This window comes from Leucoraja erinacea, chromosome 5 (assembly GCF_028641065.1).
Source record: "Leucoraja erinacea ecotype New England chromosome 5, Leri_hhj_1, whole genome shotgun sequence".
Classification (NCBI taxonomy): domain Eukaryota; kingdom Metazoa; phylum Chordata; class Chondrichthyes; order Rajiformes; family Rajidae; genus Leucoraja; species Leucoraja erinaceus.
In genome coordinates, this window is record NC_073381.1 from 19852044 (window position 1) to 19879107 (window position 27064).

Consider the following 27064-nt stretch of genomic DNA (forward strand, 5'->3'; position numbering starts at 1 on the left):
AATCTTCTAAATTCTAGCGAGTACAAACCAAGCCTATCCAGTCTTTCTTCATATGAAAGTCCTGACATCCCAGGAATCAGTCTGGTGAACCTTCTCTGTACTCCCTCTATGGCAAGAATGTCTTTCCTCAGATTAGGAGACCAAAACTGTACGCAATACTCCAGGTGTGGTCTCACCAAGACCCTGTACAACTGCAGTAGAACCTCCCTGCTCCTATACTCAAATCCTTTTGCTATGAATGCTAACATACCATTCGCCTTCTTCACTGCCTGCTGCACCTGCATGCCTACTTTTAATGACTGGTGTACCGTGACACCCAGGTCTCATTGTATCTCCCCTTTTCCTAATCGGCCACCATTCAGATAATAGTCTACTTTTCTGTTTTTGCCACCAAAGTGGATAACCTCACATTTATCCACATTATACTGCATCTGCCATGCATTTGTCCACTCACCCAGCCTATCCAAGTCACCTTGCAGCATCCTAGCATCCTCCTCACAGCTAACACTGCCCCCCAGCTTTGTGTCATTTACAAACTTGGAGATGTTGCATTCAATTCCCTCGTCCAAATCATTAACATATATCGTAAATAGCTGGGGTCCCAGCACTGAGCCTTGCGGTACCCCACTAGTCACTGCCTGCCATTGTGAAAAGGACCCGTTTACTCCTACTCTTTGCTTCCTGTCTGCCAGCCAGTTCTCTATCCACATCAATACTGAACCCCCAATACCGTGTGCTTTAAGTTTGTATACTAATCTCTTATACCTTGTCGAAAGCCTTCTGAAAGTCCAGATATAACACATCCACTGGTTCTCCTTTATCCACTCTACTAGTTACATCCTCGAAAAATTCTATAAGATTCGTCAGACATGATTTACCTTTCATAAATCCATCCTGACTTTGTCCAATGATTTCACCACTTTCCAAATGTGCTGCTATCCCATCTTTAAAAACTGACTCTAGCAGTTTCCCCACTACCGATGTTAGACTAACTGGTCTGTAATTCCCCGTTTTCCCTCCCTCCCTTTTTAAAAAGTGGGGTTACATTAGCTACCCTCCAATCTTCAGGAACTACTCCAGAATCTAAAGAGTTTTGAAAAATTATCACTAATGCATCCACTATTTCTGGGGCTACTTCCTTAAGTACTCTGGGATGCAGCCTATCTGGCCCTGGGGATTTATCGGCCTTTAATCCATTCGATTTACCTAACACCACTTCCCGGCTAACCTGGATTTCACTCAGTTCCTCCATCTCATTTGACCCCCGGTCCCCTGCTATTTCCGGCAGATTATTTATGTCTTCCTTAGTGAAGACAGAACCAAAGTAGTTATTTAATTGGTCTGCCATGTCCTTGTTCCCCATAATCAATTCACCTGTTTCTGACTGCAAGGGACCTACATTTGTTTTAACTAATCTTTTTCTCTTCACATATCTATTAAAACTTTTGCAGTCAGTTTTTATATTCCCTGCCAGTTTTCTTTCATAAATCTATTTTCCCTTTCCTAATTAAGCCCTTTGTCCTCCTCTGCTGGTCTCTGAATTTCTCCCAGTCCTCTGGTAGGCTGCTTTTTCTGGCTAATTTGTATGCTTCATCTTTTGTTTTGATACTATCCCTGATTTCCCTTGTTATCCACGGATGCGCTACCTTCCCTGATTTATTTTTTTGCCAAACTGGGATGAACAATTGTTGTAGATCATCCATGCAGTCTTTAAATGCCTTCCATTGCATATCCACCGTCAACCCATTAAGAATCAATTGCCAGTCTATCTTGGCCAATTCACGTCTCATACCCTCAAAGTTACCTTTCTTTAAGTTCAGGACCCTTGTTTCTGAATTAACAATGTCACTCTCCATCCTAATGAAGAACTCAACCATATTATGGTCACTCTTGCCCAAGGGGGCATCGCCAACAAGACTGCTAACTAACCCTTCCTCATTACTCAATACCCAGTCTAGAATAACCTGCTCTCTCGTTGGTTCCTCTACATGTTGGTTTAGAAAACTATCCCGCACACATTCCAAGAAATTCTCTTCCTCAGCACCCTTGCCAATTTGATTCACCCAATCTATATGTAGATTGAAGTCACCCATTATAACTGTTTTACCTTTGTTTCACGCATTTCTAATTTCCTGTTTGATGCCATCCCCAACTCCACTACTACTGTTAGGTGGCCTGTACACAACTCCCACTAGCGTTTTCTGCCCCTTAGTGTTTCGCAGCTCTACCCATATCGATTCTACATCCTCCAAACTAATGTCCTTCCTTTCTATTGCGTTAATCTCCTCTCAGATTAACGCAATAGAAAAAATGTGCAGGATGTATATGGGTTGGTGTATTATGGGTTAGATGTGCTACAGGCATGATGTGTTACAAATAGTTGGCATGTAATATTGAAAGTGTGTTAATAATGGGTGGGGAGTATAACAGGCAGGGTGTGCACAACAGGCAGTGTTCAAGAAGAGCAGTGTGCATAACAGAAACAACAAACAATCTGCTGAAGGAACTGATCCTGATGCAGGGTTTCAACCTGAAACATTGACATCCCTTCTGCCCCCAAGAGATGCTGCTCAAATCACTGTGACCCTCCGGCAGATCGTTAATTGTTCTAGAAGCCAGTATCTGCAATACTTTGCTTATTTGTGCATGAAAGAAAGATACACATATGCTAGGTGTGCTTGGGAAGATGTGCAGTAGTGTATTAGGCATGTTTATAATGGTCGTTTTACAGCTGGACGTACAACTCGTGACATACAGTATGTAAAAGTTGATGTATAACAAGCAAGGATGTATAACAAGCAAGGATGTAAGAGGGGTGGGTATATCAAAAGAGTGTCTGTTACATGTGTAATGTATAATAGATTATTGTACAGCAGATGGTAGGGTCTATAATGGGGGAGTGAAATAGGCAGCTGAATAATGAGTAGAGATTTACAAATACAAATGGTGTGGAGCAAGTGAACAAGGGAAAGGGTGTTCTACAACATTTGCTCTGAGCCAGGTAAGTGGGACTAGCTCAGGTAGGGAAGTTAGCATGGATACGCTGAGCCGCAGGGCCTATTTTTGTGCTTTTTTTCGCTCAACGATTCCTTAACCTTCGGAGATATAGTGACTGGCAATCAAAAGGTGCACCTTAGGGGGAAGTAGAGAATAGAAAATTCTGGGGAGGGATAATAACAGTCACAATAATTACCTCTGGGCGGTCGAGCTGGTTGTGCAGCTGCTGGACGTGACCTCCAGACTTGTGCTGACTTGGAGCTGTTGCTGTGAGTGGTATGGTTGGTGAGGCTGGATGAGGAAGCTCCACCACAATCAGAGTCATCAATGTTGCCTCCGGTACAGCCCTTGCGTAACCTAGAGTTGCAAAGACATCACATCAAATTCTAATCTTAGACATCTGGGAGCAACAGGGCAATTCCAGTCTGCCGGATCAGCCCAATTAGCCATAATAATTTAATATAGCCCATGAAGTGACAGACACTGCTTGGTGCTAAACACTCTGTTGATTGCAAACTTCAAAATTCATACTCGTCAGAGATATAACGTGAAATGTGATAAACATTCTACAGAGCGGAATGGAATAAAACGTGGAAGGACAAATAATTAAACGACATTTAGTTTACAAAATAGTTAATGTACGTATTGAAATGCCCAGCAATGTAATGTTTCCATGTTGAAGCACGAGATTGAAAAATGTTAGTGTTGAGATACATAATTACATGATTTATTTACATCTGTGTGACTGAAGTCAGACTGAAAAACAATTAGTAAGAAAATGAATAAATCTGGTGAATTCATACACTTCCTGCAAAATAAACACAATTTCCTCTTGTGACAATTTGGGAATGATGGGCTCCCACCGTCATCTCAATGTCTCTGCTAATGATGAGTCCCCAGAACTCAGGTCAGCGCATGGATGCATGGTCATTCCTTTCCCTGTCCCGTGCCAAAAACAAGAACTTACATTTATGTAACTCCTTTAAGATGGGGATCTTCATTTAAAATGTCCCGAGATAGTTGTTATTCTCTGCTTATTATGCTTCACTATTTAATCATCAGGCACTATTTAATCATCCATGGGCGGCATAGGGCCACGATGGTAGAGTTGCTGCCTTACAGCGCTGGTCACCCGGGTTCGATCCCAACTACGGGTGCTGTCTGTACGGAGTTTGTACGTTCTCCCCCATGGCCGTGTGGGTTTTCTCCGAGATCTTCAGTTTCCTCCCACACTCCAAACACATACAGATTTGTAGCTTAATTAGCTTGGGATAAGTATAAACTGTCCCCAGTGTGTGTAGGATAGTGTTAATGTGCGGGGATTTGCTGGTTGGTGCGGACTCGGTGGGCCGAAGGGCCTGTTTCCATGCTATAACTCTAAACTAAACTAAACATCTCATACAGGATTTCCAATGGTAACATATAATTCTCCTAGTAAGACCAGGAGAGGACTGAAACTGCTCTGAGGCTGCAGTTATCCCCAGAAATCTTCCACCATTGTATGATCACAATGGTTATCAGCTATGGTGATGTGATATGCAGACCAAAGATGATATTATTTTCACATTGAAATAATAATTTCGTCAACAACTTATTTTTGTATACCTTTAACATAGGTTTGAAAGGAAGGTTAAGTTAGGAAGGTTGAGAGATCGAAGGGCTTTGGCATTAAATTTAGGGATCTGGCATTAAAGGGAGCAGTGCTAAAGGCGGGGGGAAAGGGCAGGAACAGATAGGGTAGAGTTTGGGGGAGTGTGGTTATGGCTGGACTGGAGGAAGTTGGGCTGGGAAGTGTGGACACTGGTGTGGTTGGATCACGTGGACATGGTGGGAGAGAACCCATGGATCAGAGTATCAAATGGTGAAACCAATGGATTCAGTACTTACTTCTGCCACCTGGAAGTGAACCACAAGTTGAGGTTCTCCAAACTGATGGGACCTCCCCAGATGTTCTTCAGCTGTTTATGTGAGCCAGCATAGGAAGTGGTAAGAGGTGATACATAAATCGGGTAGCCAATGGGTTGGTCACAGGAAGAATTGATCATGTTTCTCAAGACCTGCTTGGCATTCTGTATGCTGCCTCGTTCTGGGTTGCGATTCTGGAGAAATATCAGCTCCAATTGCTGTCCTGCCCACAGCCCCTTCACACACTCTTTATTTACCTATTCCAAGAGAAAATATTTAATATACACAGGAACAAAGATGAGCCATAAATGTGGAGTGATACCAATAAAGTTTGACTTCTTTACACAAGGAGTGATGAGAATATGAATATAATGAATGAATGGGGTAAAAATATTGACGCGGTCAATGGCAGATTGTATAAACACATATTAGAAAGGGTGGTGTGTGAACGCTACGATAGCCGGGAAACACTGCTCTCCGCTGATAGAATTCCTCATCGTGAAATGTCGGCCTTTCTATCTGCCGAGGGAATTCTCCGTTGTTTTTGTTGTGGCTGTATATGTTGCTCCAAGTGCAAATGTAAATTCTAAGGCCAACGAAGCACTGGGAGCTCTGCATGACGCCGTCAGTGAGTTCCAGACCAAATATCCTGATAGCTTCATTGTGGTGGCCGGGGATTTTAATCACACCAGTCTTAAGACTGTGCTCCCAAAATTCAAGCAATATGTGGATTTTGAGACCAGGGGAGAGAACATCTTGGACTTGGTTTACACCAACACCCCAGAGGCTTACAAGGCAGCCCCACGCCCTCACCTGGGCCACTCGGACCACATTTCAGTGTTTTTAACACCAGCCTACAGACCTCTGCAAAAACAAGTCAGAGCGGAGAGAAAACACACCAGGGTCTGGCCAGAGGGAGCAGCCTCAGCACTGCAGGATTGCTTCCTGCACACTGACTGGGATGTGTTCAGGACAGCAGCATCCTATGATGACCTCATCAACATCGAGGAGTACGCAGAGACTGTAACCAGCTACATTGCCAAGTGCACTGAGGATGTCACCATCATGAAAACCTTCACTGCACGTGGAAACGAAAAGCCATGGATGACAGCAGAGGTGCGCTCGCTGCTGAGGGCTCGTGATGCAGCCTACAGAACCGGTAACACAGCCGCTCTCCGATCCACCAGGACTGCACTGGGAAAAGGAATCAGGGCAGCGAAACGTGCCTTCGCGGGGAAAATCCAGGGACACCTCTGCGACACAGGAGACACCAGGAGGATGTGGAAGGGAATCGAAACACTGACGGGGTACAAGGCAAGGCAGCAGGTAACCGACACGGACACTTCTCTCCCAGATAAACTAAACAACTTCTTTGCACGTTTTGATGCAGCAAACACCACACCCAAGAGGAGAGCCAGCCCCTGCCTACAAACCGACCAGCCAGTCCTGACCATAGACACAATGGACACACGGAGAATCCTGTCTAAGGTCAACCCGTGGAAAGCAGTCGGACCCGACAACATCCCAGGACATGTGCTAAAGGAATGTGCTGAGGAGTTAGCAGATGTGCTAACAGACATCTTTAACATCTCCCTTAGTCAGGCCATTGTCCCCACATGCCTCAAAACTTCCACGATAATCCCCATAGCGAAGAAACCAGTGGTTGCCTGCCTAAATGACTACCGCCCTGTCGCCCTGACCCCAATAATAATGAAGTGTTTTGAACGCCTGGTGAAACCCCACATTACTGCCAGCCTCCCCTCATCGTTAGACCCCCTACAGTTTGCCTATCGCCCCAACCGCTCTACAGAGGATGCCATCTCTACCACGCTGCACACAGTAATCGCGCATCTGGAACACAAGAACACATACACCAGAATCCTGTACATTGACTTCAGCTCAGCGTTTAATACCATCATCCCACAGAGACTTGTGGAGAAACTAACCCTGCTGGGCCTCAACACCACCCTGTGTCACTGGATCTTGGACTTTCTGACAGAGAGACCGCAGTCAGTCCGTGTTGGCAAGAACACTTCAGGCTCGATCACGCTGAGCACCGGCTCCCCTCAAGGCTGTGTGCTCAGCCCGCTGTTGTTCACACTGCTCACACATGACTGTGCTGCCAGATTCAGGGAAAATAAAATCATAAAATTCGCGGACGACACTACAGTGGTGGGACTCATCAGTGGAGATGACGAAACAATGTACAGGGAGGAAGTAGAACAACTGGTGGACTGGTGCGGCAAAAACAACCTAGAATTGAATGTCGACAAAACTAAGGAGATGGTTGTCGACTTCAGGAGGGCGCAGCCAAAGCATACACCGCTCAACATTAGTGGCACTGCAGTGGAGAGAGTGGAGAGCATAAAGTTCCTCGGTGTGCAAATAACGGACAGCCTCACCTGGTCCAGGAACACCACTGGGACCGTCAAACGGGCCCATCAGCGACTGCACTTCCTGAGGAAACTAAAACAGGCCTCACTCCCCACCAACATCCTCAGGACTTTCTACAGGGGCACGGTGGAGTCTGTACTCACGTACTGCATAAATACGTGGTACTGCACCTGCAACTGCTCAGACAGGAAGGCTCTGCAGAGGGTAGTGAGGGGAGCAGAGAGGATCATTGGCGTCTCCCTACCCTCGGTACAAGAACTGTCCCAGAGCCGCTGTCTGAAGAAAGCACAGAGAATTGCCAAGGACAAACTGCACCCCCTCCACACACACCTGGATCTCCTGCCATCAGGCAAGAGATATCGTAGCATCAAAGCCTGGACTACGAGGCTGCTAAACAGCTTCCTACCACAGGCTGTGAGGCTGCTAAACAGTCACTCTGCACCCACAGTCACTTGACTTGACTCTGCGGCTGGCATGGACACTTTAATACTGGCACTGGCCACTCACATCAGCGGCCCCGGACATTTTTTATGATTGGTTTATTGAATTTTAACATTGTGTTTTTTTTTTTACCTGCTTTTAACTATTTATACTGTTCCATCAGGGACTGGATTGTTTTTAGTGTTATTATGTGTGAAGTGTTTAAATTTCATGTGCGATGCTCCGCTATTCACTGGGAAACGTCTTTTCATTTTGCACTGTAACAACTGTTGCTTGCAAGATGACAATAAAGGTTGATTGATTGGATTGATTGGATAGGAGGAACTACTGATGTGATAACAGATAAAGTAAGGCGGTAGAACGCGTCTACGAAACAAATCCATTGTGTTCTAGCTATGGCCGTTGGCTTTGAACTACAATGAGATAACATTTGTATTATATCTCTCAAATTTCATAATCCTAACCCTCAATACAAGAATGAGGCTTTGGGGAGGGTGCAGTATAAGTTTCCAGCATGCTACTTGGATTAGAGGGCATTAGCTAAGGTGAGGTGGTACAAATATGGATTTTTTTTGAGCTTTGGAGGCTGAGGGGTAGCCTCATAGAAGTATATAAAATTATGGATAGGATAGATAATTAGAACATTTCCCCAGGATAGATCATGTTTCCTGCCTCAAGGACACGCTAGAGGAAGGAAACATGTTCCCGATGTTGGGTGAGTCCAGAACCAGGGGCCACAGTCTAAGAATAAAGAGTAAGCCATTTAGAACGGAGATGAGGAAACACTTTTTCACACAGAGAGTTGTGAGTCTGTGGAATTCTCCGCCTTAGAGGGCGGTGGAGGCCGTTTCTCTGGATGCTTTCAAGAGAGAGGGCTCTTAAAGATAGCGGAGTCAGGGGATATGGAGAGAAGGCAGGAACGGGGTACTGATTGTGAATGATCAACCATGATCACATTGAATGGCGGTGCTGGCACGAAGGGCCGAATGGCCTACTCCTGCACCCATTGTCTGTTGTCTAAATGTCAAAGACTAGAGGGCATAGCTTTAAGGCGAGAGGGGGAAAGCTTAAACGAGATGTGTGGGGCAAGTCTTTTTTACACAGTGGAGGATGCCTAGAATATGCTGCCAGTAGTGGTGGTCGGGGAAGGTATGATAGTGGCATTTAAGTGAGACTGTAGATAGGCATATGGATATGCAGGGAATGGATGGATATGGAGCATGTTTAAAAACATTTAAAAAACATTTGGACAAGTATATTGATAAGATAACATTAGTGGGATATTGGGGAGGTGGGACTGGTATAGTTGAGCCATGTTAGTTGGGCTGAAGGGCCTGTTTCCATACTGTATTACTCTACGATTCTATGTGCAGGCATAACTGAGTAGTTTAACTAGGCATCCTGTTTTGCACGAATATCCTGGTCTTGTGCTGTATGTTCTATATGTTTTAAAATGCTCTGTTAGGTCACCCATTTCTAGAAAACAGAAACCCAGGTTGTTTACTCTCAGAATAACCAATGGTTAGAGAATGATAACTATGAATACCTTCACCACTTTAAAGCTGAGGTAACGGTGGTGAAGCATAATTATCTTGTACTCATCGGCCCCGTCATCTACCACATGCCTGAGTGCGAGCAGAGCCTCTGCATTTGACAGGATGGACTGGCGCCAGAGTGGGTCTCCCTCGTGGCAGATGACCAGTGACCGCTCATGGCCGCTGATGGCCTTGTAGAGCACCACGGGATCCTCGTATTCATCAGATGTGGTGAAATGGTCCTGGAGGTGTAAAACACAATCCATGCAGCATCAGTAACACATAGGGCCTAGTGACCAGAGAGTTTAAATCCCAAATCACACCACTTCATACCTACAGTGTTGCTGCATGCATATTTAATGCAGATTTATGGGCATTATCTAAATCTATCATTCTCTTTCTGATTTCAATTTCCCTATATGACCACCGTCTCCTTCCCCCTTCTGCAATCCCAATCTTTCTTTCTGTGACCTCACTCTTTACATTTCTCTTCCTGACCTCAATCTCCCTCTTCCTGTGACCCCAGATCCCCCCCTTCCCCCACCTTCTCCCTGCCCTCCCTCCGTCTCTGAAGAGTGGTTCCTGAGGAAAGCAGAAAGGGAGGGAGAGGGGAAGATGTGACCGGTGATTGGATCCCACTGTAGCCGGTGGAAGAATGCGGAGGCTAGAGGGATGAAAGATGATTATTTTAAAACTTGTAGTTTCTCTCTTTTCCTTAGTCTCTCTTTTTGAATCCATTCGCTATCTTCCCCCAGTTTCACTTTATTTCTCTTTGTTATCCCAGTCTCTCTCTCTCTCACTCGCTCTATTTCTCTCCCCGTAACCCTAGTCTCACTCCCTCTCTCTCTCTGTGTAGGAAACACCCAGTTGCTCAGCACTTTCTCCCCCTCCCAATCTGACCTTTCTGTCCTGGGCCTGCTCCATTGTCAGAGAGAGACCCAGAGCAAATTGGAGGAACAGCACCTCATATTTTGCTTGGGTAGCTGGCACCCCAGCGGTATGAACATTGACTTCTCCAACTTAAAATAGCCCTTGCTTTCCCTCTCTTTTCATCCCCTCCCCCTTCCCAATACTCCTACAGGTCTTACTGTCTCTGACTACATTCTACCTCTGTCCCGCCCACTCCCTTGACATCAGTCTGAAGAAGGGTCTCCACCCAAAACGTCAGCCATTCCTTCTCTCCAGAGATGCTGCCATGAGTTACTCCAGCATTTTGTGTCTACTCTCTCTCTCTCTCTCTCTCTCTCTTTATTTGATTCCAGTCTCTCTCTTGTCTGTTTTATTTGGTGATCTCAGTTTATCTTTCTGATCCCGCCCATCCCCAATGGCAATCTTTCACTGTGATTCCATCCTAAAGTGTGTGCAGTGCACTGATATTACAGGAGCCACATGTTAGCCACTCTCCCTGCTACTCCCTGATACATTAATTAAACTCTTCTCAGTGATATAAATTGGTGGTAATGTGATTGAACTCCACAGTTCCTGTTATTGATAAGACTCTTGATTGCCTCGTAGCGCTCCAGATGAAAAGGACAAGATTGTTGAACAGAGTTTGGATCCAAATAATTAATTCTAAACATCACATTAGGAAAGATAGACACATAATGCTGGAGTAACTCAGTGGGACTGGCAGCATCTCTGGATGCTGGAGATCGTGAGTGGAGGGAGAGGGAGGGGATGATCCTCTGGATTCCTTCTCTCCAGAGATGCTACCTATCCCGCTGAGTTACTGCAGCATTTTGTGTCTATCTTCAGTTTAAACCAGCATCTGCAGTTCCTTCCAACACAACATATTAGGAAAGATGTGCCCTGCAGTTTAGATTCCTTCCACTGTTTGGATCCACTTATCAGTTCCCAGGAGTGATGGACAACTTTGGAATGCAAACAGGAAATCCTTCCTGTTCTAATTAAATATCCACGCAATGTATAATAATTCAGAAAACCTAAGATCAAATCCCTTAGTCTGAGCTTTTGAATTTGTTTTAAACACCTGCAAAACTAAATTGTTGACCTCCAATATATCAATTTCAAGAACAAACAGAGACTTTCCAGTTTTGTACTGGAATTGGTCAATTGTGATGAAAGGTCATCAACCTGTAACATTAACTCTACTTTTCTCTCTCCAAACATGCTGCCTGACGTGCTGAGTATTTTCAGCAGTATCTTTTATTTCAAATTCCCAGCTACTGCAGTATTTTATATCCCACTGTACCAGCAAGGTTTCTATTTTCTCTGTCCAAATCCATCTTCTTCCATTAACATCTCTGCCAGACTGATCTTCAGTGATTAACATGCTCTCACTACTCTTTCTGCCAGCATCAGCACCGCATGTATCATTCCTTGCCCTGCCCCTATCACAGGCATTCCTCACTCCCCCTCCATTCCATCATAATCTCTGCATTTCAAAATGTTTTATTTCTAACAATTCTAGCTCTTCTTATTTTTGACAGAAGGCCATTGTCCTTAAATGTCATCTCTGCTTCTGTTTCTACAGATGCTGCCTGATCTGCTGAGTATTTTCACATTTCCAATATTTACTCTTTCTTGTTTTTCAATATTTTCCCCAATGTTACACTGTCTGGCAGTTCAGATCTGATAAAAAATATTCACAAACGTTTTAATTACCAGAGGAATACAGTATGGGCAAATAACGCCAACATGGGTTTAATTAATGGCCTCTTTAAAGATGGGCCAAATGGCCACCTTTTGCACTGTGCCATTCTATGGCTATAATTCTCTGACTGTGACAACTAACTGTTGCAGAGAGCAAGATAGTCGCTGCAGCTACTGCCTCACAGCTGTAATGACCCAGCTTCAATTCTGACCTTGGGTACTGCCTGTTTGCACATTCTTCCTATAATCACATGGGTTTCCTCCGGCATGCTCCAGTTTCCTCCCTCATCCCAAAAACATGCAGGTTAGTAGCTTGTGTAAGAAGGAATTGCAGATGCTGGCTTAAACCGAAGATAGATACAAAAAGCTGGAGTAACTCAGCGGGACAGGCAACATCTCTGGAGAGAAGGAATGGGTGATGTTTCGACCCGAAACGTCACCCATTCCTTCTCTCAAGAGATGCTGCCTGTCCCACTGAGTTACTCCAGCTTTTTGTGTCTATTTTCAGGTTAGTAGCTTAATTGGCACGTAAATTGGCCTAACTGTATAGATGAGTGGAAGAATCTGAAGGGAATAGATGGGGAGAATAGAAATGGGATTAGTGTAAATGAGTGCTTGGCATGGTTGGAATGGACTGGATGGTCTGAAGGGCCCATTTCCATGCTCTATGATTCTACATCTCTACAAGTCTGTGAGCTCACTGTACGACACTCTATTTCCAAAGATGACAGATGTGCCTAGGCAACATATTTTCACTGATTGCTGGAGGACAGATATACCTGGTGAAGTTTCAGGGACATTCGAATCCCAGGAGCAACAACCTTGTGAAGCAAGTCTATATCTTCGAAGACCCATTCCTGCGTGGCAGTGATTCTGAAATCTCCTTTGAATAACGCATGGAGTCCGTATAGAAATGATTCCAAGCTGCAAAGACATACAGATGGATCAGTACAATGGGAATCATTGTCTTAAATCCATTATGTATACCCTCCTCATAGTCTAAAACAAATAATGGACCAAAATAACTTGATTTATCCATAATTTAAATTATATTATAAATAAAGAAGGAATTCTTGCTTGTCAAATTATCAGCAATTAACATCATTTGAGTTAAATGACCAAATTAAAAAGTTAAATATTGTCCTTAAATACAGTTTATTACAGTTATGAATACAATATGTAAACAGCTACACACAAAATCTGAGAGTCTCACCTCCAAAAACCTCTGGATGCTGAATCAACTAAAGTTTTCATTAGATTTTTTTTGCAAGTGAAAGGTAAAGTGAGATGAAAAGGCGAATGTCATAATATTACCCTTTAGGTCACTATCATCATTCTTCACTGCATTGTTGTGGTGTATAAGGACAAATCTGATTTGAGCCAGATCTGGTTGGCCTTTAATTCATGATAAATTAGACTCAGGTCTTGATTAACTCATGGAGAGATAGCACTTGACCATAAAGTATTCAGCACAGCACATAAAGCAATGGGCAACATTTTACACTCAGTTCTCTAAAGGGGGCCTGAACACACAACTTTCTGATTCTGAGCAAAAATGTAACCTAACGGCTGATATCACAACTGCTGCCTTGGTTGAGCTCCCTTCTATTCGGCCCTAGCCTCAACTCACTAAACCCATTAGAAAGATACATGGGAGACATTGGGGAAACAGAATCTACTAAATGAGAACTAGAAGAATGGATATTTAAAAGCTTGCATAATTAGCTCTCGCCAAGCCTCACACCTACTCTTTACAGATTGCACACATTGTTAGCTGTTCAACCACAACACCTACATGAGAGCTAAAAAAAATAGAGCAAGTCCAGGCCATCTGGCCCTTCAAGCTTTCTCTGCCATTTATCAAAATCATAGCCCCTCTGCTTCACTGCCACATTCTCGCTTTCTCCCCATGTACCCTGTTTCATTTTATATCCAAAAATGTATTTATCCCATTTCATGTGAACTTAATGACTGAGCATTCACAACCCTCCGAAGCAGACTACTTCAATTGATTATTCAACCATTATTTCCCTTTCATAAATCCAAATACCTCTGCTCGAACCTTGTTTTCTAGGTGTTCTGGAATTACATCCTTCATTATAGATGCCAATATTTTACCTACCACAGATGTTAGGTTAACAGGACAGTGGTTCTCTATTCTTCCTCCGATTCCTTTGTAAGAAAGGGTCACATTTGCTACCTTCCTATCTGACAGAACAATCCCCAAATCTAGATTGTGGAAGATAATAATTAGAGCATCCACCATGTCTACAGCCACCATTTTCAAAGTTCATCATCAGGTCTTTGGGACATGGGTCTGCTGTGTCTTCAACTTCTATGGTACTTTTCTTTTCCTAATATGTATTTTCTTCTGTGCCTCATTCTCGCCTCTTTCTTGAATATCTTATATTTCCAGCAGGTTTTCATGTCTTCCATGAAAACAGGCACAAAGTGCTTGTTTAGAACATAGCACAGTACAGCACAGGAGCAGGCCCTTTGGCCCACAATGTCTGTGATCAGCATGATACCACGTTAAACTAATCCTCTCTGCCTGCATGTAATCCATAACCCTCCATATCCATGTGCCTCCCAAAAAGTCTCTTGAATGCCAATACTGTAACTGCCACCACTGCCAGGAGCGACAGCATGTTCCAGGAACCCACCACTGTGTAAAACTTCTTTAAGCCTTGTCCCTCTCACCTTAAAAATATATCCTCTAGCCCTTGACATTTCCACCCTAGGAAAATGTTCTGAATGTCTACACTAAGCATTTTAAATACTTATATTAGGCCTCCCCTCAACCTCTGACATTCCAGAGAAAATTTAAGTTTGCTGCCATTTCCATATTCCCACTTTAAATTTTCCTCTCTGAGTCGGGGACCCAGGTTTATCCTTAAGAATCTTTTCTTGCTTTACTTTTTATAGTTTTATGGGTTTTTTTGCCAGGTATTTCTCCTGTTCTACCTTTTTATTTGTCATTATTTTCTTGGTTGTCCTTTACTGACTTCTAAACTGCTCACAATCCTCAGACGTACTTATTTCTGGCATCTTTATAATCATTCTTGATTTAATACCATCTTTAATTTTCTTTTTCCAGTTGTTTTTTTCTGTCATAAAGGTATAATTTGTTTTGCAAATCATGTACCATGTATTTTAAGTGTCACCCATTGCCTTCCAACATCATATCGTTTAATGTTGTTTCCCAATCAACCACAGCCAGCTTACTCTTCATACTTTTCTGGTCTTTGTTTAAATTTAAGATCCATAGATACATAGAAAATAGGTGCGGAATTAGGCCATTCGGCCCTTCGAGCCAGCACCGCCATTCAATGTAATCATAGCTGATCATCCACAATCAGTACCCCGTTCCTGCCTTCTCCCCATATCAATAGACAATAGACAATAGGTGCACGAGTAGGCCATTCGGCCCTTCGAGTCAGCACTGCCATTCAATGTGATCATGTGGCTGATCATCCCCAATCAATACCCCATTCTTGCCTTCTCCCCATATCCCCTGACTCTGCTATTTTTAAGAGCCCTATCTAGCACTGTCTTGAAAGCATCCAGAGAACCTGCCTCCACCACCCTCTGAGGCAGAGAATTCCACAGACTCACCACTCTTTGTGAGAAAAAGTGTTTCCTCGTCTCCGTTCTAAATGGTTTTCTCCTTATTCTTAAACTGTGGCCCCTGGTTCTGGACTTCCCCAACATCGGGAACATGTTTCCTGCCTCTAGCGTGTCCAAACCCTTAACAATCTTATGTGTTTCAATGAGATAACCTCTCATCCTTCTAAACTCCAGAGTGTACAACCCCACTGCTCCATTCTCTCAGCATATGACAGTCCCGCCATCAAGGGAATTAACCTTGTAAACCGACTGCACTCCCTCAATAACAAGAATGTCCTTCCTCAAATTAGGGGACCAAAACTGCACACTATACTCCAGGTGTGGTCTCACTAGGGTTGCAGAAGGACCTCTTTGCTCCGATTTTCGATTCCTCTTGTTATAAAGGCCAATATGCCATTCGCTTTCTTCACTGCCTGCTGTACCTGCATGCTTACTTTCATAGGTTGATGTACAAGGACCCCCAGATCCCGTTGTATTTCCCCTTTTCCCAACTTGACGCCATTTAGATAGTAATCTGCCTTCCTGTTTTTGATACCAAAGTGGATAACCTCACATTTATCCACATTAAACTTCATCTGCCATGCATCTGCCCACTCCCCCAACCTGTCCAAGTCACCCTGCATTCTCATAGCATCCTCCTCACAGTTCACACTGCCACCCAGCTTTGTATCCCTTGATTCCTCTGGCTTTTAATTGAAAACATCAGTTTGAAACACAATGTAAAATACTATTATATTATGTAAACATTACATCAATTCATCTTCCACCTTATTACTGCTAATTTAACTTGTCCAGATAAGTCAATTTATGTCTCCCCTGATTACCCTGTTACATACACTTCTAATTTCCTGCTGCGTCTGAGATAATAATGGCTATTTTGTGGCTTAAAAATAGTCCCACCAATGCTATCTTTCCTTTACTGTTTCATCATTCCACCCAAATTAATTTTCACTTTATACCACCATCATCTGATTACTATTCCACTGTTCCCAACCCTCATTTACACTGTTACCCCACCTTCTGCTTTTATGCCTTCCTGAATATGAAGTATCTTTGAACTAGTATAATCAAGGCACCACACCACCCTGGCCTCACTCTCATTTCACTCCGGCCATCAAGGGCAAGGGATAGGAGTCTGAAAATGTGACCTCCAGGTTCAAGACTTCCAGGTTTCAGAAAGTACTGATCCTCCTCCACTTTGTAGAGCATTGTGAGAATGGGACCTCAACACATCAGGCAACACTAGATGGGCAGCTGTAGATTCACCTGAGGTTTTCTGGAATGGGATTCTAGCTGTCTGGACCTGGCCAAAGCTATGGGTGGAACAACTCTAGAGACTGAGGTTGTGGGCAATGCGATCAACACATGAGTAATGGTGCTGAAGAGGGTACACAGTGGGGCTGAACCTTACTCCAGAAGAGAGTGCATATGTGGATTTTTTTTTTTGAGTATTGGGTGAAATGCTGGAAAGTTAGGGGAGGCAGAGGTGCTGGTGGGAGTTGTGAGTGGATAAATTCAGAGGAAGAAAAAGGGGGGAGGAGCGCATAGGGAGAGGTTAGGTGAAAGGGAAGAGAGCTGAGAGCTAGGGGAACTGAGGGAGGGGGATTGAAGGAAGAAGTTAGAGTAGGGGGAGTAAGAGACAGATTATAGGTGGCTGAAGGGAAGGGTAACATGGGAAGAGGTAGTTGAAAATAGAATGAGTGTGTTTTTGCACTTGCATGCGCTTGTGTGTGTACGTCCGTGTCCTTTTACTCGTTGTTGATGTATATACACCAAATCGGTGTCATCTTGAACTATGCCACTGCACCAGGATCTAGGTCCCTAGAGTCCATGTGGTATCCAATGTACAAGATTCACCCAACGTTAGAAGAAATGACAACCAGGTAACTTTCACTTCTCAGAACTAGAGTGAAATAAATCACATTCATCCACAAAGGGCCTTTCTAAGAATGGCAAAAGGAGAATGGTGAATACCACTATGTGCTTTATTGCATATGCTGTAATTGACACGTAAGACAGAAGATTTTCAATAACTACTTATTTTCATGCAACAGGATAACAGAATACCCTGAATATTCAATAAAGCAGCTCTCCTCCTTTCATTTGGGAGCCACAGAAAGTTACATGGCGCCAACAGTCAGCCAACAACTAAAGAGCCATATTCAAACAGACACAGAACAAATCGCATTCTTCTAAACAAGGGCATTTCTTATTTATCACTGCTTTGACCAATTGTCTAATATTCCGAGAAATTGTGGCACTAACTCAAAATATTGTTTATCTGTTTAGTTTTCATCTTGCATTCATGTTGTCTTGTGACCTCACCGGTCTTAAATTGTAATTTTTCCCATCCAGACTGCACTCCAAGATATCTATAATCCGATCTTGCTCATCCTCCATCGATCACTAGCTGCGGCAACTGAAAATCCATCCATTTAGCTGTGATTTAGCTGTAATTACAACTAATAATCACCCCATTGATAACTGTGATTACAACTGATAATCACTCCATCGATGCTGGCTGTGGCAACAACTGAAAAATACTGGAATTCCCTTCCTCAATGTCCCTCTCTTTTCCCCTTTAATGTCCCAAAAATTATTCCCAGACCAAGCTTTTGGTTACTTGCCTAATTATATATTTAGTCATTCATGGATTGTGGCCAAGGACAATGGAGGCAGGTAAGAATCACCCACATTCACACGGGTCAGAAATCACAAATAGGCCAGATCAGGTAAGCATAACAAGTTTCCTTTTCGGAAAAATATTAGTAAATTTGACAGGTTTTAGTGAGGATCAAGTACTCATGTGGCTTAGCATTAAATTTTATCCACTGTAAACTGCCCTGAGACTTTTTTCTACCTTAAAGGTACTACAGAAATGAGCCAGTGTATCAAGTTTAATGAAGTTTTGGATTCATTCCCACAGCTATTTATGTGCAAATTATCTTGTGCATAAACTGTTTATTTGGATCTGTCTGGTTGATAAGCGTTGAGATCAGTTGTCCCTCTCTCCTCACATTCCTTTTTAATAAGGTGCACATGCAGATGCACATGAAAGAACGTTTTGTTTTTTTAAGCAGGAACGAAAAATAGTTAGACACAATGGTCACAATTTAGTAACCATGGAATGATAAGAGGAATTGACAAACAAGCTCATTGTAGATTTTGCCAATCTGCTCATGACTTTTACTTAGAAAATCCCATTCAGTTTCTCCATGAATCATTGCAGTAGCGAGGGAAATCTAACAGGGTAACGTTCAAATGAAAGTACTTCCTCATTTTATGAAAGGATAGATGAGGATAATTTGTTACGGGGTTGCCAACTCGCCAGACTACCCTGGAGCCTCAGATTAATCTCTCAGATTAACCAGCAACCTAGGAGGAATAATCGGGGCAATTCATCTCAGGCCAGCACATAACAATCAGCAGGATGCACATGGCCCTGGCAAATGTGCAGTCCATCTGGGAAGGCCAAGTAACGGAGCATTATTTTAAAACCACAGAGCTGTGTGAGGATTGCATTGCATTGACTGTGTCAGTACTGGCATGCTGGGTGACCAATGATGAGAAGGAGGTAATGGGAAAGGAGGACAAGTGTGACCTCCATGGACACTAATCTCTAACAATTTAAGTAGATTCAAAGCTGTGGCATGTTAATTTGAACTACAGAACTTCTCAGTTCCCTGTCAAGACTAAATGACGAGAGAAATTCCAGTGTTTGCATGAAAACCTCTAGTCATCAATAGGTGATTGTTTTGTTTTTCAATAGAATGGGAATTCTTCCCATCGACACTCGCTATTTTAAAAATTAATTAAAAAGTAATTTATACTAATTGTTGCCAAATCAAGTATGAATTACACTCAAATTATTGTTGCACTGAGTATCTGGTCACCATTGACTGCAGTTAATTTTATTCAGTTAATTCCATTTATTTTCTCACATTTACCCCAGACTTTTATTCGAGTAAGCATTGTCTTTATACCACATTGCAGCGTGACTGCAGTGAAAATAACCTGCAATGAGTTGTGGTGCCAATGCCTCAGCATTTGAAAGGTAGTGATTATATCCATATTTAATCTTTTATTCTCCAAAAATAATCATCCGCTCTCTGTAACTCACAGCCACAGCTACTGGAATGATCCACTAGTTCCAGAATATTCTACAGATAACTTCATTCATGGTTAAAATGATCATTAAACATGGAATCAAATAGTCTTTGGAACACACCATTTTGCATCCATTGCATCGATGATTGTGATGAAAAGACTACAAAAAGTAGTAAACACTACCCAGTCCATCATCGGCTCAAACCTCCCTTCCATCGAGGGGATTTATCGCAGTCGCTGCCTCAAAAAGGCTGGCAGTATCATCAAAGAACGACACCATCCTGGCCACACACTCATCTCCCTGCTACCTTCGGGTAGAAAGTACAGGAGCCCGAAGACTGCAACAGCCAGGTTCAGGAATAGCTACTTCCCCACAGCCATCAAGCTATTAAACCTGGCTCGGACAAAACTCTGATCATTAATAACCCATTATCTGTTATTTGCACTTTATCAGTCTATTTATTCATGTGTTTATATTTATATAATGGTATATGGACAGGATCAGTTTTGTAGTAAATGCCTACTGTGTTCTGTGAGCTGAAGCAAAGCAAGAATTTCATTGTCCTATCTGGAACACATGACAATAAACTCACTTGAACTTGAACTTGTTAAACTAGGATCAATTAATTCCGTTCTCTTTCTTTGCCCACTCTCTTTTGGTGCAAATGTCATGATTCCTGGGCCCTACATTTTTATCTGTTTTAAAATAGTCTAATGTTCACTAGCTCAATAATATTCACAATGTATTTGATCCAAATCTTCAAATCCTATTTATTTTTTCAGTCACTAAAGGTTTGCCTATATAGGCTTAGTGTCGTAAGCAATCATTATATTATCAGGAAAGTACCGCTTCAACAAAGGACCTCAGAAGCAATGTGACAGAAACGGACACAAAGTGCTGGAGTAAAGCAGCGGGCCGAGCAGCATTCCTGGAGATCATGTATGGGTGCGTTTCAGGTCAGGACCCTTCGTCAGTCCATTTGGAGGGAAGAAAGCTGGAAGAGATCTTCTGCTGTGTGCTTTATGAAGCAATGTTCTTCAGTGAGCTTCACCAGTAAGAAGGATAGACAGCAAGCTGTATGGTTTTAGTAGAATGTATCATGGTACTACCAATAACAGCTTGCATTTGATAGAGCACTTTTGCACATGACAATTAATTTAATTAGAAAATCGGATACTGTTTCCATATCTTGTAACACAAAGCAGCTCACTAATTGTAGCACATTTATATTTTTGCAATGTTCTCTACATTTCTTTAAATTGCAGGATTGGCTAAGACCAAGATGGATTACCTGATGGACATGTTGTGTGTTGCCGTCCCTAAAGCTCTTCTGCCAAGGATAGAAAGGCTGTAACAAAGGGTTACCAGAGGGGAGTCTCCATCACTCCTCACAGGCTGTGACATAATATAGAACACGGCAGCATTACAAGCAGTTCACAACCGATACACTTGGCAGTACAATTTAGACACAGAATCACACAATGTGGAAGATCATTCAACCTATCATGTCTGTAATGGCTCTATGCCTGCTCTTTCCCCAGAGCCCTGCATTTATTTATTTTTAAAGATAGATGTCCCATTTCCTTTTCACCTCCATTTCAAGCAGCACATTCCAGATCTTAACAGCTCGCTGCTTCAGAAGAAAATTCTTGTTTTTCTCCTGATTGTTTGAGCTGGCCTATTAGAAAATAAATACAAATAAAGTTTGTTTGAGTGGAACGGAGAAAGTGATAGGAAAGAAAACGGGAATCAGTAATGGGTCAAACAGCCCCTCAAGCATGTTCTTCGACAAATAATTGGACACTGAACATCCATGCATTTCAGTTCTGTAACCGTTCATGCACTGCCCTTATAACAAATTTCCAATTTCAGTAATGACATTGAGTTGACCTCCTCTGACCCTCTAAGCCTCAAAAGCTTTTTGAAAGAGTGAGCTTCTGGCCCATTATCCTTGACATGACCAATTGCATCTAGGTACCATTCCTCTAACTAATAGTTCTCCTGTTCTGCACTCCACTAACAGAGAAATAGCCCCACCATATTCATTCTTTCAATTCCTTTAATCATCTTAAATAGCTCAACTACCACACCCGTTAATTTGCTAAACTCAAGGGATACAATCCTAATTCATAATCTAATTCTAAACTCCAGATTGTAGTGGTTAGTCTGCGACACGGTTCATCGAAGGCCAAAAATCCTTTGCGAGTCGCAGTGGATTGAATCAAACATCGAACATCGTACTTCATCGAGGTGTACAATTTGTGTTCATTGTATTCCGTATTGGCTTTGAGACATTAATAGCAAGGAGGTAAAAATAAAATTCACGTGGGAGAGAGTGAATGATAATACCTTAGTGATTCACAAGAATGAAATCTTTCCACACATCAGCAATTATTAACTTTCATAAAAGTGAAAATAGACTGATGGTGCACTGATCACATGAAAACAACAGCTTCCTCTGGGTTCTCTTTACGCTGCAGGGATTAAAGACTGGAACTGCAAAATTATTCGCTCAGCAGTAAAACCCAGTTTTACTTCTGATACTGTGTATTGTGATGTGAGATAGAGGAAGTGTGTTGGAGGATCTGTTAGACAGGGGTGACATGGTAACCCTGCTGGATCAGCATCATCCAACTCAGTATCCCACCCTGCCTTCTCTCCATACCCCCTGATCCCTTTAGCCACAAGGGCCACATCTAACTCCCTCTTAAATATAGCCAATGAATTGGCCTCAACTACCTTCTGTGGCAGAGAATTCCACAGATTCACCACTCTCTGTGTAAAAAATGATTTTCTCATCTCGGTCCTAAAAGACTTCCCTCTTATCCTTAAACTGTGACCCCTAGTTCTGGACTTCCCCAACATCGGGGATAATCTTCCTGCATCTAGCCTGTCCAACCCCTTAAGAACTTTGTAAGTTTCTATAAGATCCCCGCTCAATCTTCTAAATTCTAGACAAGCCGAGTCTATCCAGTCTTTCTTCAAATGAAAGTCCTGCCATCCCAGGAATCAGTCTGGTGAACCTTCTCTGCACTCCCTCTATGGCACAAATGTCTTTCCTCAGATTAGGAGACCAAAACTGTATGCAATACTCCAGGTGTGGTCTCACCAAGACCCTGTACAACTGCAGTAGAACCTCCCTGCTCTTATACTCAAATCCTTTTGCTATGAATGCTAACATACCATTTGCTTTCTTCACTGCCTGCTGCACCTGCATTCCTACTTTCAATGACTGGTGTACCATGACACCCAGGTCTCATTGCATCTTCGCTTTTCCTAATCGGCCACCATTCAGATAATAGTCTACTTTCCTGTTTTTGCCACCAAAGTGGATAACCTCACATTTAACCACATTATACTGCATCTGCCATGCATTTGCCCACTCACCCAACCTATCCAAGTCACCTTGCAGCCTCCTAGCATCCTCCTCACAGTTAACACTGCCCCCCAGCTTCGTGTCATCTGCAAACTTGGAGATGTTGCATTCAATTCCCTCATCCAGATCATTAATATATATTGTAAATAGCTGGGGTCCCAGCACTGAGCCTTGCGGTACCCCACTAGTCACTGCCTGCCATTGTGAAAAGGACCCGCTTACTCCTACTCTTTGCTTCCTGTCTGCCAGCCAGTTCTCTATCCACCTCAATACTGAACCCCCAAAACCATGTGCTTTAAGTTTGCATACTAATCTCTTATGTGGGACTTTGTCGAAAGCCTTCTGAAAGTCCAGATATAACACATCCACTGGGTCTCCCTTATCCACTCTACTAGTTACATCCTCTAAAAATTCTAAAAGATTCGTCAAACATGATTTACCTTTCATAAATCCATGCTGACTTTGTCCAATGAATTCATCACTTTCCAAATGTACTGCTATCCCATCTTTAATAACTGACTCCAGAATTTTCCCCACCACCAATGTTAGACTAACTGGTCTGTAATTCCCCGTTTTCTCTCTCCCTCCCTTTTTAAAAAGTGGGGTTACATTAGCTACCCTCCAGTCCTCAGGACCTACTCCAGAATCTAAAGAGTTTTGAAAAATTATCACTAATGCATCCATTATTTCTGCGGCTACTTCCTTAAGTACTCTGGTATTCATTGATTCCACTAGCCCCGAGAGCTCTATCTAACTCTCACATAAATCCATCCAGTGATTTGGCATCCACTGCCATCTGTGGCAGGGAATTCCACAAATTCACAACTCTCTGGGTGAAAAAGTTTTTTCTCACAGTCTTAAATGGCCTCCCTTTCATTCTACGTCTTTGGCCCCTGGTTCTGGACTCGCCCAACATTGGGAACATTTTTCCTGCATCTAGCATTGTCCAGTACTTTTATAATTTTATATGTTTCTATAAGATCCCCCCTCGTCCTTCTAAACTCCAGTGAATACAAGCCTAGTCTTTTCAATCTTTCCTCATATGACAGTCCCGCCATCCAAGGGATCAATCTCATGAACCTACGCTGCACTGCCTCAATCACAAGGATGTCCTTTCTCAAATTAGGAGACCAAAACTGTACGCTATAGTCCAGATGTGGTCTCAACCAGAGCCCTATACAACTGCAGAAGAACCTATACTGAAATCCTCTTGTTATGAAGGCCAACATTCCATTAGCTTTCTTCACTGCCTGCTGTACCTGCACGCCAACTTTCAGTGACCGGTGTACATGGACACCCAGGTCTCGCTGCACCTCCCCCTCACCTAACCTACCCCCATTGAGATAATAATCTGCCGTCTTGTTTTTGCCACCAAAATGGATAACCTCACATTTATCTATATTATACTGCATCTGCCACGCATCTGCCCACTCACTCAACCTGTCCAGGTCACCCTGCAACCTCCTAACATCCTCTTCACAGTTCACACTGCCACCCAGCTTTGTGTCATCCGCAAATCCGCAAATTACTGATGCACATTTCCGACTTCAGGATGTCCAAGAGTTATTTATAATTACTGAAGTATTAATGAATTGTAGTCACTGTTATTGACGAGAAAATGTGACAGCCAATTGTGAAGAGATGGCTCTACAGAGCAGTAAAGTATTAATGAACAGTAGGGAGACCAGGAGGAATTTCCCCATTCTCGTTTGACCTTGGGTTCTATATGGAATCCATGGCTAAATATCAAAAAGATGTGGAATTAAACAGTGGATGAATGAAATGAGCAATACGATTGCATTGTGCACCTTTGTCCTTTTACTGTTGCAGTGTTGGATCCATTCCAGGTAGGTATTGCAGAAGCTGGCTCTCGAGATTCCCTTGAGGCAATGATCATAGTCCTCATCAATGTTCATGTTAAACACTGCTGGGTCCCTGTCGATGTAATTCCACGCTGTGCAGGGATGTAGTGCCTCCCGTATAGATTCGTTGGTCAACCAGTCTTCCAGTTTCGGAGAATGAATCAAGTAGTATATTATGCTCTGCAAAGAGAATTTCATTAATATACAATTTGAACCCCATGCCATTCTAAATAAGCTTATCTCAATGTGATAGAGTCATGTAGCATGGAAACAGGGCTTCATCCCACTGAAGGTAAACATAGAAACATAGAAACATAGAAATGAGGTGCAGGAGTAGGCCATTCGGCCCTTCGAGCCTGCACCGCCTTTCAATATGATCATGGCTGATCATCCAACTCAGTATCCCGTACCTGCCTTCTCTCCATACCCCCTGATCCCCTTAGCCACAAGGGCCACATCTAACTCCCTCTTAAATATAGCCAATGAACTGGCATCAACTACCCTCTGTGGCAGAGAGTTCCAGAGATTCACCACTCTCTGTGTGAAAAAAGGTAGACACAAAATGCTGGAGTACCTCAGCGGGACAGGCAGCATCTCTGGGCTGAACATCGAACATGCATTTGCACTAAATCTACACTATTCCCATTCCATTCTCCCTGCATTTACAACTCCCCCCTGATTCTAACACTCTCCTAAACATTAGGAGCAATTTACAGTCTCAATTAACCCACTGATCCACAAGTCTTTGGTATGTTGTAAGAAACCAAGAAAAGCTGCACCGTTGTGTACTTATAGCAGATGATATTTTAGTTGGAAATGGCTCAAAGGAGACATTAAGATGCGATCTGAATGCTGTTCTTAGTTGTGGTTTAACATTAGAATACGAGCAAAACACTTTAAACATTATTTTCAAGAAGCATTTACTTCAAGAAGTTTAATATAGATTGTCATCACAGGGTACTTGACAGTAACGATAGGGAAATGGACAATGAGATAGAGAGAGCGAGAATGGGAACAACGAACAAATGTTTGGTGAAGGGGCTGTTTTAATAGGAAAGAGCATGTCAGGGAGAGGCAGCGAGGCTGAGGATATGGTCTAATATATTGAGGCCAAGGACAAAGAATAAACTGTGGGCAAATGTTTATCATTTCCCATCCTGCCGGCCTCCATTATTGTTTGTGACAGATGTAATTTCCATAAGATATAGGAGCAAAATTTGCCCCTTTTGGCCCATTGTGTCTACTCTGCCATTCGATCATTGCTGATCTGTTTTTCCCTCTCATCCCCATTCTCCTGCTTTATCCCCGTAACTTTTGACGCCCCTACTAATCAAGGACCTATCAATCTCTGCTTTTAAAATTCCCAATGACTTGACCTTTATCGACAGGAAGCAATCAAGTGCTCTGGTGCGTCATGTTTGTCATGACAGAAAGTACTAAAAGCTATTCCAGCCCAAGATTCCTTGGTTAACTGCCTTGCCCTGCTTGTTGTCACTATTCACTCACAATTCACCCATGCATCTGGCTATGGTCATCATTTGCACATTGTTCCCACTTCAGTCACACTTTCACCATTAAGCTCACACCTGACTCTTGTTTGTCACACTTTCCCTCTGAGAGAATAATGGTACCAGTTGTAGCTCATGGTTAGTACTCCCACCTCTTGAAGCAGAAGGTGATCATCCCCAATCAGTACCTCGTTCCTGCCTTCTCCTCATATCTCCTGGCTCCGCTAAAGCATCCAGAGAACCCGCCTCCACCGCCCTCTGAGGCAGAGAATGCCATAGACTCACCACTCTCTGTGTGAAAAAGTGTTTCCTCGTCTCCGTTCTAAATGGCTTACTACTTATTCTTAAACTGTGGCCCTTTGTTCTGGACTCACCCAACATCGGGAACATGTTTCTTGCCTCTAGCGTGTCCAAACCCTTAACAATCTTATATGTTTCAATGAGATCCTCTCTCATTCTTCCCTTCATTCGTTTTAATTAGGGTTGATAATGACTCAAATTTTTTTAATAACTTATTGATCCTGGTGGTACAGTACCAACATTCCCCCTCAACATTGATGTCAGATTTGTGATTGAGGCAGTGCAGCGTAGGTTCACGAGATTGATCCCTGGGATGCCGGGCTGTCATATGAGGAAAGATTGAAAAGACTAGGCCTGTATTCACTGGAGTTTTGAAGGATGAGGGGGTATCTTATAGA

At 42.9% G+C, this 27064-nt stretch overlaps 1 protein-coding gene across 1 annotated transcript in view; it reads right to left on the bottom strand.

Moving 5' to 3' along the window:
- The window catches only part of LOC129697010 (pecanex-like protein 1), a 215937-nt gene that overhangs the window by 24661 nt on the left and 164212 nt on the right, over positions 1–27064 (bottom strand). Inside the window, 6 exon segments of the mRNA XM_055635197.1 lie at positions 3194–3354; positions 4885–5159; positions 9284–9514; positions 12665–12809; positions 20912–21015; positions 24805–25038. Of these exon segments, the coding sequence (XP_055491172.1) occupies positions 3194–3354; positions 4885–5159; positions 9284–9514; positions 12665–12809; positions 20912–21015; positions 24805–25038 (1150 nt within the window).